At 43.3% G+C, this 14,232-nt stretch overlaps 1 protein-coding gene across 4 annotated transcripts; it reads left to right on the top strand.

The window, feature by feature from the left end:
* Positions 1-274: 274 nt before the first annotated feature.
* LOC307232826 (uncharacterized protein) lies at positions 275-14,232 on the top strand. Of its 4 annotated transcripts, XM_080004016.1 has the most exons (13): positions 275-443; positions 1,047-1,158; positions 6,147-6,240; positions 6,390-6,444; positions 10,113-10,253; positions 10,349-10,509; positions 10,596-10,694; positions 11,478-11,623; positions 12,339-12,510; positions 12,623-12,759; positions 12,853-12,940; positions 13,068-13,127; positions 13,234-14,232. In XM_080004016.1, exons 1-12 carry the CDS (start codon positions 332-334, stop codon positions 13,119-13,121), a joined length of 1,371 nt encoding a protein of 456 aa, XP_079860142.1. In that variant the 5' UTR covers positions 275-331; the 3' UTR covers positions 13,122-13,127; positions 13,234-14,232. The 4 variants fall into 4 exon arrangements, with proteins under 4 accessions (XP_079860142.1, XP_079860143.1, XP_079860141.1 ...); XM_080004017.1 differs by having other exon boundaries at positions 12,647-12,759; positions 13,068-14,232; XM_080004015.1 differs by having other exon boundaries at positions 13,068-14,232.

The raw sequence follows: 14,232 nt of genomic DNA, 5'->3' as shown, positions 1-14,232 counted from the left end.
CCGAAGGAGCGGGAGGGAGGACATGCAGGGGGTTGGTGTTAGGGAGGAAGACGCGCGGAACAGAGGGTATTTGGGGCAGATGATCCGCTTTGGCGACCCCTAACGGGAGCAGAAGACGAAGACGACGTTACACAATGTATTGTTTTAATCTCGTATTACATGTCGAGTTAAATATGTTGTTGCTCATCTGGGCCTGAGGGGGGCGCGTCGGCACAACACGCGCCGCCCTGTGCAACACCCTAACCCTTCCCCCGACGGTGCGAGACGCGCACTGGCAGCCGCCGCCGCCGCCGCCGCCGCCGCTGCTGCTGCGTCCGTCCGCCCGCCCGCAATGTCGGGCAGAAAGCCCCGCTCGGTGGCGAACCCCCTGGAGTCCGCGATCAGCACGCCCAGCGAGCGAATCCTGAAAGAGTGCCACAGTTTATATGTCGACAACGAGCACGGTAAATAGCGGCGGGGCTGGAGCAGAGCGAGCCAGAGGAGCGGCGCATAGGTCGTGGAGGGGGGTGCGGCGTTGGTGTCGGTCGTGCGGCCGGGCTCGCTCCCGTTCAAGTTGGATACCCGGTGTGCCGTCCCACACGCGCAGCACCGCGCCGTGTTTGGTGTCGCACACTTACTGTGGTTACATGTGGCGTCGGACGTGTCAGCCCGGCCATCCGCAAATAGTCTAGGACAGTGGTTCTCAGCGTGGGGTCCGGGGACGCCCCGGAGGTCCTTCGGGGGGGGGGGGGGCGGTCCCCAGCCAAAATGAGGGAACTTTGGGCCATTGCAGAAAGTACAATAATGACTATTTTGGTCATAGTTTCACTGTTTTCCCCCATAACTAGAGAAAACATTTGGCCCGTCAAATGAATAGGGATAGGTGAAGAGTGCTGATGATAGAAAGAGACATTACGAAGCGTTTTTTTTGCCATTTGGGTCTTTAACTGAAAAGTGCTTAGTCACTTTACTCCACGCTGCAGTCAAGGATTATATTAGTTCTATGCTCAGCTAAACTACCGCAATGCCGTGTGTGTGTGTGTGTGTGTGTGTGTGTGTGGTTTTAGGCCTAGTGAAGATTGCCAGCAGTGTGGGTGTCCGCCTTCTACCTCCTAGAAAGAAGATCATTGTGATGATAATGGGAAACCATTCAGCTGGAAAGAGTTCATTCATCAACTGGTAACATTTTTTTCATTAGTAATCAGTATTGGTGATCAGTATTGTTATTGTTAGGGTGTTAACACCCCATTGTTATTCTACATTTTACTATTATTATTCTGCCACTTTTTCTAGTTCACCATGTTCCCACCAGTTGCTTTTGACGCAATTCGGCACATTCATAGACATTGGTATCAATCGTTGAAATCGAAAATTGCGGCCCAATCGGACCATGCGTCCAGCGGCCACCAACAGATAAAAGTTGCACACTATGTCTTGTTCCCTGTTCATCCCACCCTAAGAATCGTAGTGTCATATGATGCGTCTCCTCATTCTCTACAACTTTGCCGCCGACACCATTGACTTCTGCATGATCCGATTTTCCGCCATTTAGAGTCTTCTGAGAAACAAGCTTTCAACATCTCCTCCCAGGCCGTTTGTCCAATTTCAAACAAACCAACTTTGTTCAATTCCTTGCCCTTACATATATATTTTTTATATATGTAAGTCTACATATACATAAGTCTATCCCATATACGTAAGCCTATTCCCTTCATCGCTTCCATTTTATTTTATTCTATAAGTATAAGACTTACTGTATTACGTTTTAGGAATCAGTTAGTTGGTCTAGTAGAAAGAAATTTTCTTAGGTAGCTACTGTGTTGAGTCTAGGACATATTGTGTGTAATCACCGGGTGCGTTGCATTACATTTCACTGCATATATGTATGAGACGAATAATCCTCTTGAATCTTGAATCTTAAACAGGAAGTAGGTCTGAACAGTTGGTTCATATTTCCCCAAAACCTGATTCCCCAGTCCGGTTTTCTCCACCGAATCTACTCCCACTTGTTGCATCCGTTTAGCCTAAAGGGAAAGCGAAACTAGAAAATTCATGAAACTGGTCCCTTCTCCTAGACCGTGTGGCCGATTTTAACGCAACCAGCTTTAGGACACTTGTGGCTAAAGGTTCTATTGGCTCCAGAAAGATGAAGTTGATTGTCAAAACAAGTTGGCTGCCATAGGCCAGTCAACATTCAGGAGCCTAAAGGCGGGTTAAGTTTGTGCAATCTACATGGAATTTGGTGGACGGAAAGTCCAAGGGGTCAAGGTTAAAGCAGAAAAAAAATGAATTGTACGGTTCCACCCACAGAGGGCGCTACAGTCATGATCTAAATTATGCAACACGGAATTGGCCAAATCTCCCATGCTGGTGTGACCTACAGTCATGTGTATGGCGTCATATGATGCAGCGCCTCACGGCAAATCGATTTGTTAGAGAAATTATTGACTTCCGCCTTCACCGTTTCCTCCATTTTTAATTGAATTGTCCGAAAAACCTACCTTTGACACTTCCTCCGAGGCCATCTGTCCAATTTCACCCAAACCAGGTTTGTTGGATTTTTTGGATTTTTTTTTTGTCCGAAGTTACCAAAAGGGTTACGGAAGTCCAAACAAAATGGCCACCATACAGAGAAATTGACTTCAGGGAGTAAAAATCATTATGGAATTAACATTATCCCCAGAACAGCAATCAATCAATACTGGGCCACAGACTCTAGGGTAAGGCGACTATATAATTGGCCACTGAGAGAACATACTTTTTTAGACTCTGCACACTATTTTACATTGGATACATTCCGTTTGGTTCACGCAGGTCAAACCGTTTGATTGCCAGAGGTCATAGTAGGCATGTAGTGTTCCATCAAATCACACTTGCACATGGCCATAACTCACATAATGTTTGTCCTATGATCATGACTTTGGTGTCAGATGACCCAACCTCCCATGGCCTCCAACTGTGCCAAAAAAACAGAGCTTACCAGGCGGTAGTTTTTGTGATGTTTTCAGTTTCCAGAAAATCTTTTTTTTTTCTTTTTTTTTTTCTCTTTCCCAGGCATTGCTCCAATTTATCAAACCTGCTCTGTTGCATTCTTTCAACCGTTACTGTTAAAATCGATCAAATGCCAAACAATATGGCTGCCACAGACAGACGTTTTGGCGAAAACACCACATAGCGGGGAGGTAGGCTTTAATCGGGAGCTTGTAAATGTTAGGTCTGACTCTGATGTGAACCAAACATGCTTTTTTAGACTCTGCACACTATTTTACATTAGATACATTCTGTTTGGTTGACGCAGGTCAAGCCATTTGACGGTCATAGATACCTCAGTAGGGTTCTCACAGACTCATGGTCACGTTCTCAAACATGAGCGTCATTTGCACGTTTTGCTCTCTGGTCCAACTTCTACAGCGATGCCTCGCCGCTGCCTCACTGGAGGTCAGGCTTCGGGGTCGCAATTGGGCTTCACACCCCCTCATTGCTGCAAACAGCATTAGTTATTATTATTATTATTATCATCATTATTGTTATTATAAGGAAATTCTATTCAATCCTGCCAAAACATCAACAATATATGTTTTTTATTATATAATTTATTTGTTTTCTGGGGGTTTTATTTTTTTATAAAGAGGTGGTATAGCAAAATAAAGACCTACAAAAGTAACCTAGACACAAAATAAATGACAAAAAGGAGGTTAGCGAGGGAGAAAAAAAATGAAAGAAAATCCGGGTGGGGGGCATATACTGTATAGCATCATGATATGCACTTCTTTACACAACAAAACACAAGAACAAAGAGCACATTAGACAGTGGAACAACATTAAACGCTTATTCAGTCCCTCCTGGATCTTCATTCAACTGATCAAGGTTTTCAACATAAAACCACAGAGGAGACGAGATATTCCCAAATGTCTCAGTCCTTTGGTAGAGATGATGATACGTGGGTTTATCCAAGGGCAGAAAGGTTGAAGCCTGAGTCAGACACATCTTCACAGAAGGTACTTCAGGGGTGCACCATAATAATAAAAAAATACTTTTTGGCAAGGTATATTCAAGTGTCCAACAGGCGAGCAGAGTCAGTCAAGAACAACATTGCTGTCATGGTACAATAAATATAAACTAGTTGTGAGGTCAAATTTTCCCACCCGATATTTTCTGAATGTGAAAATGGACCTAATCCCAGAATGATTGAATTCGGTCAAATTGCCAAAAGACATGCATAAAAGTACCTATTTCCTTGTGACACTTTAAACAAAATGTTGAGGAATTGGGGAACATTCCATGAAGACAAAAGGGAGTGTAATATTTTATGTGGAGGAATTTAAAATTAAACTTGTGAATATTTATGGACCTACGCTAATGATATGTCTTATCACAAATATAAATCCATCCCCCCTCATCAGATAAGAACTTTTTAAATTTAATCAAAAAGGAATATTGAAAATAGTAAATGCAAATCATACGTTAACACACTGGGAGAGTCACTAGAAACCCAAGTAACGATGGCTTTAAAATGCTTGAAAGGCAAGTAATAATGTCATTTGTAGGTTGATTTCTCACCATATCCTTCAAAAAAAGTAAGTAAATGGAGACAGTATTTGGAACGAAATTTGACGGGAGCGCGGCCCCTTTAAAGTGCTGCTGTTGATTTAGTTAGCCTCTTAAGAAATTATTATTTGGTTTTGAGATTAAAAAAATGCAAATTACGAGCAGAGAAAAAGTTCTCACTAATCAAAATAGCTACCACTTTTGTTTTTCATAGCATGTGTCATCAGGCCACCTTTACATTTTTACTCTTGAAAGATTCCTGATACTTATTTGATGGTGCTAGAGATATTTAATGAAAAAAACCCATCGTAATTCACTATAAAAACGACTCAGTGGCGTAGTGGCTATACTTGATTTAATTAAGTAATAATTTTTGCCAACCAAAAAAAAAAAATTGTAAGTGGCCTGTCCAGCAAATGGGGGCAAAAAAAGGCTGTGTCTTATAAACAGTGACATGTAAGAACACCATTGCAAATGTAGTTCACCCAAAAATGGGCCAGTAGTATTTGTAAAACTAAAACCGTCGCTTAACTTCTGCTGCTTGACTTCAGGGAGTAAGGATCATTATGGAGTTAACATTACCCACAGAAGAGCCAAAGAGCCAGAGTCAATCTATACTGGCCCCCTGGCTATAGGGTAAGACGACTACATAATTGGCCCCTATTCATGATAAGATAATGTCTTTAGTGGGTGTAAGGACGAACGGATTTTCTTTAAGCGGTGAGTGTACACGCAGGCGCAGGGTAGCATGAATGCACGCACTTACATTATGAGCTTCTGATGCTGAGTAACTGTCCATCCCAAGTTACAAACAACATACCACTCCCTCCCTGCAACAAAATGCTGTAACTGAGCTCTGTGAGCTCTGTCTGGGTAGGCACCAAATGATGTAAAAAAAATAAAAGACCAATGTGTGTGTGTGTGTGTGTGTGTGCGCATTTTGTTTAGTTATGCAGCATCATTGTTCAACCGCTCGCAATTCATCATTTATTCATCCAGTTCTAGATCCAGCAGCAAACAATCCACATCAATACACAGACCTCATCCACAGTGGAAGTCAAAATGCTGGTGTCGGCACCAATAATAAACACAACAAGGCAAACTTGACTATTAGACCAGTAGTAGTCTGGTGCAGAGGTCTTCCAGGGTCGACCATAACCTGACCCGGAACCCGCACCCGGTTCGAGTCCACGGTTCATTACCTCGGACATGCATCGAGTTGATTCTGTAATATCTAGGCAAAAACCGGGTATTAATATTTTTTTTAATGGTTGGTTCTAATCGGATCTTAGGACAAATGCCCTGGGTCCAAACGAGTTTGGGTCTGTATTTTGGGACCCGGGAAGACCCCTATGTCTGGTGTGTCCTGTAACACAGCTGCCAGTCAAACTGTTGGACACACCCAGCGCTCAGTGAATTATGCGCGTCAGAGGGGATTTAGAAGTTGGTATACACGATGCCACCCGAAAAATAAGCAGGCATACGCCGTATACATGCCTATACACTGCACTACACCACTGAAACTACTCTTCATTTCTTGGGAAAAAAACAACTACTAGCTCACATCGTAAAATAGAATATACTTTTTGTGAACCAATCAACACTGCTATCATTCCAGGTATGTTGAAGAGCACATACAGAAAACTGGTGTCGCCATTGAAACGCAGGGCTTTACCTTCATCACAAGTGGCCGCAAAAGGGAATCCCTGACGGTAATGTGTGCCTGTAGAGTGAAAGGAGAATTATTATACTCTGTTTATCTTCTATGTGAGCAGAGCGCTCGGCGTTCTTAAGGACTTGCAACTGAAAGCTCATCCCTGTTTCCGTTTGGTTTGACCCGTTTCCCCTTTATCCTTCCCAGGGCAACGCAACAGTACATCTTTACCCTCACTTTCGACCACTCCTTGAGTTCAAAGGTAAGGCCTCTAGTTTCACATACTGGTGTTGATCAAAGGGTTCATAACCTTACATCATTTCTTTTGGGAAATGATTCACCTTGAGGTGGAACCTAAATTGTTGTCGGGCCTCTTCACTGGGGGACACCAGATCTTTGTGTTCTATCCACCTCCTGTTACTCAAATGTGGATTTCTATTCCTAAATCAACCTTTTATGATTTGGATTTGTCTGACAGACCCACTTTTCTCCCAAGGCCTCATGATTTAAATGCAAAGATTAAAATGATGAATCAATTGAAATTGAATCGATTGCACCAAAACCAATGAGTTGTTAGAAGAATATGACATGCCTCACTGGTAAAAAATAGATTTTGAGAGTGACATTAAAGGATAACAAGACGATGCAAGTTGGATAGGATAATAACATTTTATCATTATTTTAGGTCTTAGAGTAACAAAAGTTGTCATAAAAATGCAGGAAAAAAATATATAGATGGATGGATGGCTTGATAGAGGACTCATCAGTAATGGTTGCCCTCGGCAACCAGATTGAGTCAATTGGCAACCATTTTGTGGCCTCTGGTTTCCCCCTTTGGCAACCACTTTTTAACATACAAAATAGGGACAGCAAACAGCAAAACGTGCACCCCAAAATAAATCCATTTGTTGTATGAATGATATTTAAATATTGCTGTTACAGTCAGAACCAGAACGCTGCACGTGCGTTGGGGCGTTTCTTGGGGATCATGGCAGAGGAATTCTAACATTTCTTTGTTCTACAGCGGCATCTTGTAGCAGTGGTTCTCAAACTTCTTCTTCGTAGTGTACCCCCTCTATAATCTTTTTTCAGCTGACTACCCCCTTAGTTACCCCCTTGCATTGGGAGAAAAAAAAATTTAATGTAAATAAATTTAATATAAAACATTATATATAACCAATATTTTTTATTTATTTTAGGAGTACCCCCTGAAGTACCCCTATTAGAGAAACACTGGGGTTCAATGAGACATCCTTCAATTTAGAAATTAACATCCAGAGAGAACAAGAGGATTGTTGACTAAAGGACACCTCAACGACATCCTCTCTGGAGTCAAACAGACATATCTGGCGTTCAAAACAAACATTTTGCCTTCAAAGAAAATATTATTGTATGGTCATTGTCAGTAATTTTTCCATCCATCACCTTGACGACTCCAGCTTAACACTGAGTCATCATCTCAAAGCAAATGAGATTTATCAATTCCTTATGAATAATGGACGACTCCATGGCTCCCTCCTTCCCTGTCACCCCCACCCCAAGGAGAATTCCAAGCGTAGAAATTAAAAGGCATATAACTTTTTTTTTTTTATATATATGTATATAGTTCTCACCAGCAGCTTATATCTTGGAGTCCTGGCATAGACCGGGCTCGAATGCGATTATTCACGCAGAAAGTCTGGAGTGGAACATTACCGCACCGCACCGTCAGCCTGAGCGTGTGCTGCGAGGGTTCACTGGGTGCAGAATACTCACAACGCGGCATGTGAGCCGCACGCCCCCATCCACGGCGGAGCGGGCGAGTCAGGAGGAGCCGCTCAGAAATGTCACAGCCGTTAGAGACGCAGAACGAGCCCCGACGCTGGAGAAGCCGCACCACCGCGGGCCCGCAAGCCTCCGCACCCAGGGGATCTGCACGGGGAACTCAGCCGGGGCGGCGCGTCTTTATCCGAGCATCGCCACTGCGCCGGGGAAATATATCAGATGGGGGGTTTTCTTCTTCTGCTTTTTTTTTTTTTTTTTTCTTTTCCTCCCTCTCTCTCTCTCTTCTGCCTGTTCCGGTGACTGAGGATGACTCATCAGAAAAAGAAACAGCGTACTGGGTGTACTGTCCTCGTGTGTAGTAGGAGCTGATGGTGCAGTTTGGCGTCGAAGATGTTTGAAGATGTTTCTTGGGATGTGAACTTTGTGATATTTACTTTACGTTTGGCAGTAATGGGCGTGTTTCCCTGTGTTGTTTTATTTTTTAATTTTTTACTGTAGCACTTATCAACCTGTTGGCAAGGATCGATTCTGAATACTCTCTGATATCTGAGCGCTTCTGTCATTGGCCCTTAAATCATTTTGGTGTTGGCTGAATTAGGTTTTTGTCTGTGGGGAGGCGAGCTCTTCCTCCGAATGGATCTCTTGCGTTTAATGTTCAGTCCATGAAGTTATTTTTGTTTGTTTGTTTGTTGTTGTTTTTTTGTCGTGGTCGATGCAGATGTTTTCGCAGCCTTTTTGCCCTTTTTGATTGCGCCCAAGATTTCCCATCTCGCCTTCTCCGTTACTGGAGAAACAGGAATATGAGAATATATTTTCAACATTCACAAGCTTTGAGGCTTTATCCGATCGGCTCTGATCAGAGCTTGAGTGTTTTAGATTTATTTGCTTGATTGCCTTGAATTCCTTGCTTCCTTCTTCCTTTTTTATTTTTATTTATTTTTATTTTAACATGTTTGAAACAATAGTTGAAGTAGACTAGAAGAGAGTAGCTGAGTAAAGTTGCTCGGAGAAGATCTTGTGTAACCGTTGCGTGTTCGGGCTGTTCGTCGTCTCAGTGGTTTTAAAGCAAGGTGTGTGTTAGGAGACCTAGGATGGTCGGTAGGGTGGTGGTGGTGCTGCTGATGTAGAACAACCATAAAGGAATGCTTATATGCAGCAGCAGCAGCACAAGGGCGTGATTTGTACTGGTGCTTGACACCTGCTTCTTGCTATGAAATAGTGTGTGTGTGTGTGTGTGTGTGTGTGTGTGTGTGTGTGTGTGTGTGTGTGTGTGTGTGTGTGTGTGTGTGTGTGTGTGTGTGTGTGTGTGTGTGTGTGTGTGTGTGTGTGTGTGTGTGTGTGTGCGCGCGCGCGCTGTGTTTATGGGAGAGTGTAACTTCACAATGCGTTGCTTCACAGTCGTTCTTCATTGGCTAGCTTTATGTCCCATGCCCCATGCTAAAGCTGCCAGTTGAAGAGCTGTTGTGTGTAACCATGACAACAGACCTCTCCACAGAGGAGACGGTGCGACAGAATTCCGACCTGACAAGTCGCGTCACATATTGATAATACTGTGGAAACGCGGCCACGACTATTTGACTGAAGGAATCCATCGTAGTAGCCGCACCAGAAATGATGTGGTTAATGGGTTGGAGAAAGAGAGCTGCATGTATTTATGCACGTACAGAACATGGAAAACGCCCCGTGCATACAACGTTTTCATGTCAGTCGCTTCCTTCCTCGCTCCAAGTATCGACTGCACTGCAGCTTCTGATAACAAATGAAGCAGCCTCTGGCGGTGGCAGCGCCGTAGCATCGTATTTATCACCACATCTTATCTATCTATAATGTTTGTCACCAGACGGCTCGACCACAGATGCAGCTTAGCGTATTCACAACTTACATAAATATACTTGCATGACCAACTCATCGATGAGCGTTCACATGAAATAGGTTGTCTTCAGCAGATCAGTCAAAAATGACCAGCGTCTCCTCTCTCCTATGCGAAGGTTTGAACATCAGCAAGGAGAAGCCGAATCACAAATAGAACTTAAAGCGGTATTGGAGCCGAAAATCAACCACTCCATATCATCCAGAAACACACCAACCATATCTGATGTGTTATTTTTGTTTTTGTAGTTTACCCGCCAGCACTGTATAAATAAACACAACCTCTCCATGACGTAGGTGTCACAGACTACCTGTCATCCGAGATCGCCACCTCCAAGCAGAAGAAATTCAGCCTGGTGACATTCGTGGACACGCCGGGCCTGGTGGACGGGGACATGATCTACCCCTTCAACGTCAACAGCGCCATCACCTGGCTCGGTGCGTCCGGGCAAACAGCCACTGATTTATGCGCCGGTGTATTCGCTGCTGTCAGCTGTGTCGAACATGTTCTCCGCTCGCTTGCACCTCTGCAGGGGAGCAGGCCGACCTGGTGTTCGTCTTCTTCGACCCCATGGGCCAGGCGCTGTGCAAGCGCACGCTCGACATCGTGGAGCAGCTCAGCGAGAAGTGCGGAGACAAGCTGAACTTCTACCTCAGCAAAGCCGACGAGGCCGGGAAGGAGACCGACCGACAGGTGGGGTGACCAGGTCCAAGTGTCCAGACTTTTATTTTCAATGGTTTCGGAAGCATTATGTAATTCCCATGTGTTCCGTTGGACAGAGGGTGATGATGCAAATAGTCCAGGAACTGTGTCGCCGTCCAGGTCTCAACAAATGTGGCTTTGAGATGCCGACGATATACATCCCCAACCCTCAGAAGGTAAATGTAGAGGCCTGCCGTGTGTCCTTTTTAAAGATAGAGCAGAAGTTTAGCAGTGGCAAAAAAAATAATTACACAAAGCCGCTAGTATTCACAATTCAACAAGGCAATTCAAAGTGCTTTAAATAAAACATCAGAAGCATCAAGACAAAGTGCAAAAGAAACAAATTGTAAAAGGAAGAACACATTATAGAGTTAAGAAGTAGAATGCATAAAATCAAGTCATGAAAGTGACGGTGCAGTGCAGGAAATTTAATATTTGGTTTAGTAAAAGGCAGGGGCAAACGGAAAAGAAAATTAGAATCTTATCTTTTCTCCACCACTGTTAAAAGCCAAACGTAGAACCGTGTTGACATTACGGAAAAGTGCATTTTTGGCTCCGGGTCTCCTGCTGCTGCGGAGAGGAACAGGAAGAATTATTTGTGGCTTATAGCCTGAGAGAGATATAGAGGGGTTGCAAAGCCCGGCCCCTGATCAGATGCATTTGATAATGGAAACCTCGGTCCAGAGTAATTGCTCCCCCTCCAGTGATAAATGGCTGCCAGGCGGCACTCTGTATGGGAGATTTATGTATCCATCCTGCAGCAATTTATTTTCGCTGAGTGAGTGCGGCTTCACATCCTGTCCAGCCCGCAGGGCCGCCAATCAATACACCCCCAGGACTTCCCACCCGACCCTCTGCTCCCGCTCAGAGCGACGTGAAACGGCTGTGGAGTTAACCTATCGATGGGATTTCAAAAGTGACTTTGTTTTGTCCCTCCGTGGACATTGTGTCTTGAGCAGCCGAGCCGGTGCATAAACCAGATTGACGCCGTGTGTCAGACCATCGAGAAGACCATCAACCAGGCCGTGCAGAAGACTCTGAATCAGCTGGAGAAGGACTGCGACCTGATCTGCTCCACCATAAACAACAGAGTCGCCAAGGACAGGTACACATGATATTGGGCTTGGTTTTACATTTTATTATTTTTTTATTAAAATTGTATTTTCTAAATGCTATGCTTGGATCATAATTTTGATCACAATCTTTCATGTTTTGTGGAGGTAATGATATAGAAAATGGGAGAAAATAAGGACGAACCAGAGAATTTGATGGGAGTACCAACTGCACAGATCAAGAATCCCTGGACGAATTGAAACCCGAATGGATTTGAATTTAGCGTGGGAGTCATAGTTGTCATTGTCACATGAATAGACAGAACCTGGATTTTGACCCCTTCAGTCTTCCCCAACAAAGAGCTCTTGTTATTCTTTGTTATTTTTTGACTTTGAGATATAAATTAAAATAAGTTTTTTCAGCATTAAACCACAACACTCACCTTGCCAACTGGCACTGCTTCCCTGACTATGGAAAAGGTTCAGAAATAAAATGGATTGACAACTGTCAATCAATTTTGTGTGTGTGTGTGTGTGTGTGTGTGTGTGTGTGTGTGTGTGTGTGTGTGTGTGTGTGTGTGTGTGTGTGTGTGTGTGCGTGCGCGTGCGCACGCAAGGCGTTGGCTGCCACTCCCTCCCTCTGGCGCTGTTCATTATTGTACTGACTGTGTTATTGAAAGCGGTGTCTTTCACCACGTGAACCAAGATGAACCCCCCTCACCGCCACCGGCTACTTGAACTCCCTCTTGCTTCCGTGTGTCCACGCAGGTCGGACGTGATCCACAACAAGAGTGTGCGTCTCCATTCCTTCCTCTGCGGCGTCCTCGGCGTCTTCCTTCCCGTCCTCTTCGTCCTCAGCTTCGTTTTGAACACCTTCTCCCAAGAGGAGCTGGATTCGCTGTTGGGAGAGGGGATCGCACGGGTCCTCTCCGTTTCCTCAGTACGCCTTCCTTACACCCCCCTCCTCTCAAAACGATCGAAAATATGATAAACGTGCATGAGACTAAATATATAGCATAGAATGTGATTCCATCCTAGATCTGACCTCTTAGACAGTCTATCACTTTTCTCCCCAGGGAATCGTGATGTATCTGTGGGACTGGATCCCCGAAGACGGACAAGTAGTCTGTGTGATCTTTTTCGGGGTTTTCTGCTACCTCCTGATATTTCTAGCCAAGTATTTTTCACGGTAAGCATCGTAAAGTCGATGAAACGCATCCTTTTTCAAACGCACATTTTTCATTGTCGTTGACTGTGGCTGTGATGCGGTTGATTCCTCAAGCCAAGCCAATAAGACGCTGAGCAAGAAGGAGAAGAGGAGTCTGGTGGGGTACAGCGATTATATTCAGGATGTGGTCAAACTCAAGAAGGTGAGAATACTTTAAGCAAGTAGTCGATGCCAAACGTTCCATTATCAAATGTTTTATATCCATTTTATAAACTGCATCATTTAAAACGAACCTGTAAACCTCTAACGTGATCACTGTCATTCAACAGGGCAAGTTCTATGAGTGGTATCTCCAAGAATGTGCAACAGAATATGACTTTTAATATTTGGTAAGAAGAGATCGAATTTGGTGGAACAGCTGATATGATATATATTTTCCTATTCACGTTAAACGGTGCTTCTGTCACAATATGGGCATTTTCTTTTTCTCAACAGGATTTTCTACTAATTTATTTAAATCATTTATTTGTGTTTTATCAGTCAGATGAGAGTGGGATCTTCTGACGATCTGTCTTTTGACTTTAAATATATCTTACTTTAGTGCCAACACCATAATATCATAAGCAATCTACTGAAACATTTATAAAATTGTTCCTTTTGTCAATAGGTTTGGCAACATGCAATAGGGGAATCTGTGAATGTAACCATTTTTACAAAAGCAAATTTCAGAATGTGAATGGATTTTATAACGTTTGTAAAATGTTTATAAATGCTTGAAAGTTTACACAAGGACTATAACTTTTTAAGGATTTCGAAACGAGCTTACAACTAGTGCCAGCAAAGGTGAAAGATGAAAAACAGCATACACCCGCTTGTGTTATATTTAGTTTAGTGCCCTGTCTTTTGCACTGTCAAGAAGCTGTCTAAGTACCTTTACTAATAATGTTTGCTGGCTTTCCAAAAATGGTACTACAACTGCCCAGGGCCTGGGAGCGAGAGAGGACACTGAGATATTTTCTTTCTTGGGAAAGAACAGAATTCCTCCTGAGTCCACCACAATTGTTTCTTTTCCCCTTTGGCTGTGAAAGTGAAAATATTCCTGCATTGGATCTGATTCATACTGTATAATTCTTTCTTAACATTAACAGAAGACAGCTTTATACAGTGGATGTACTTTGTACTCTTTTAAAAAACCCTTTCTGGCCTGTTTGCAAATATAGATGTAAAGGTGTCTGTAGCTTCCTTGTCAGACCGATGTGCAAATTGATGTATTTTATGAATCAAAGAAATATATTTTAAGAATTATAGAATGATTTATACAAATAAAACGTCGCAACTCAGTACCTCAAACTTATAAGATCTCATATTTTTTCCACAATGTTGATATTCTTTTTTTTTTCTTTTCTTTTTTTTCTTTTTTTCCCCCCTTAAATGATCAATGTGTAAGAAACTTACTGAACTGACCAGAAAGTTTAAATAAATCTGTTCACTGAA

The sequence above is a fragment of the Zeus faber genome (genome assembly GCF_960531495.2).
Source record: "Zeus faber genome assembly, chromosome: 7".
NCBI lineage: Eukaryota > Metazoa > Chordata > Actinopteri > Zeiformes > Zeidae > Zeus > Zeus faber.
Note: the sequence above shows the minus strand (reverse complement) of the source record. Positions and strands in the feature narration are given on the sequence as shown.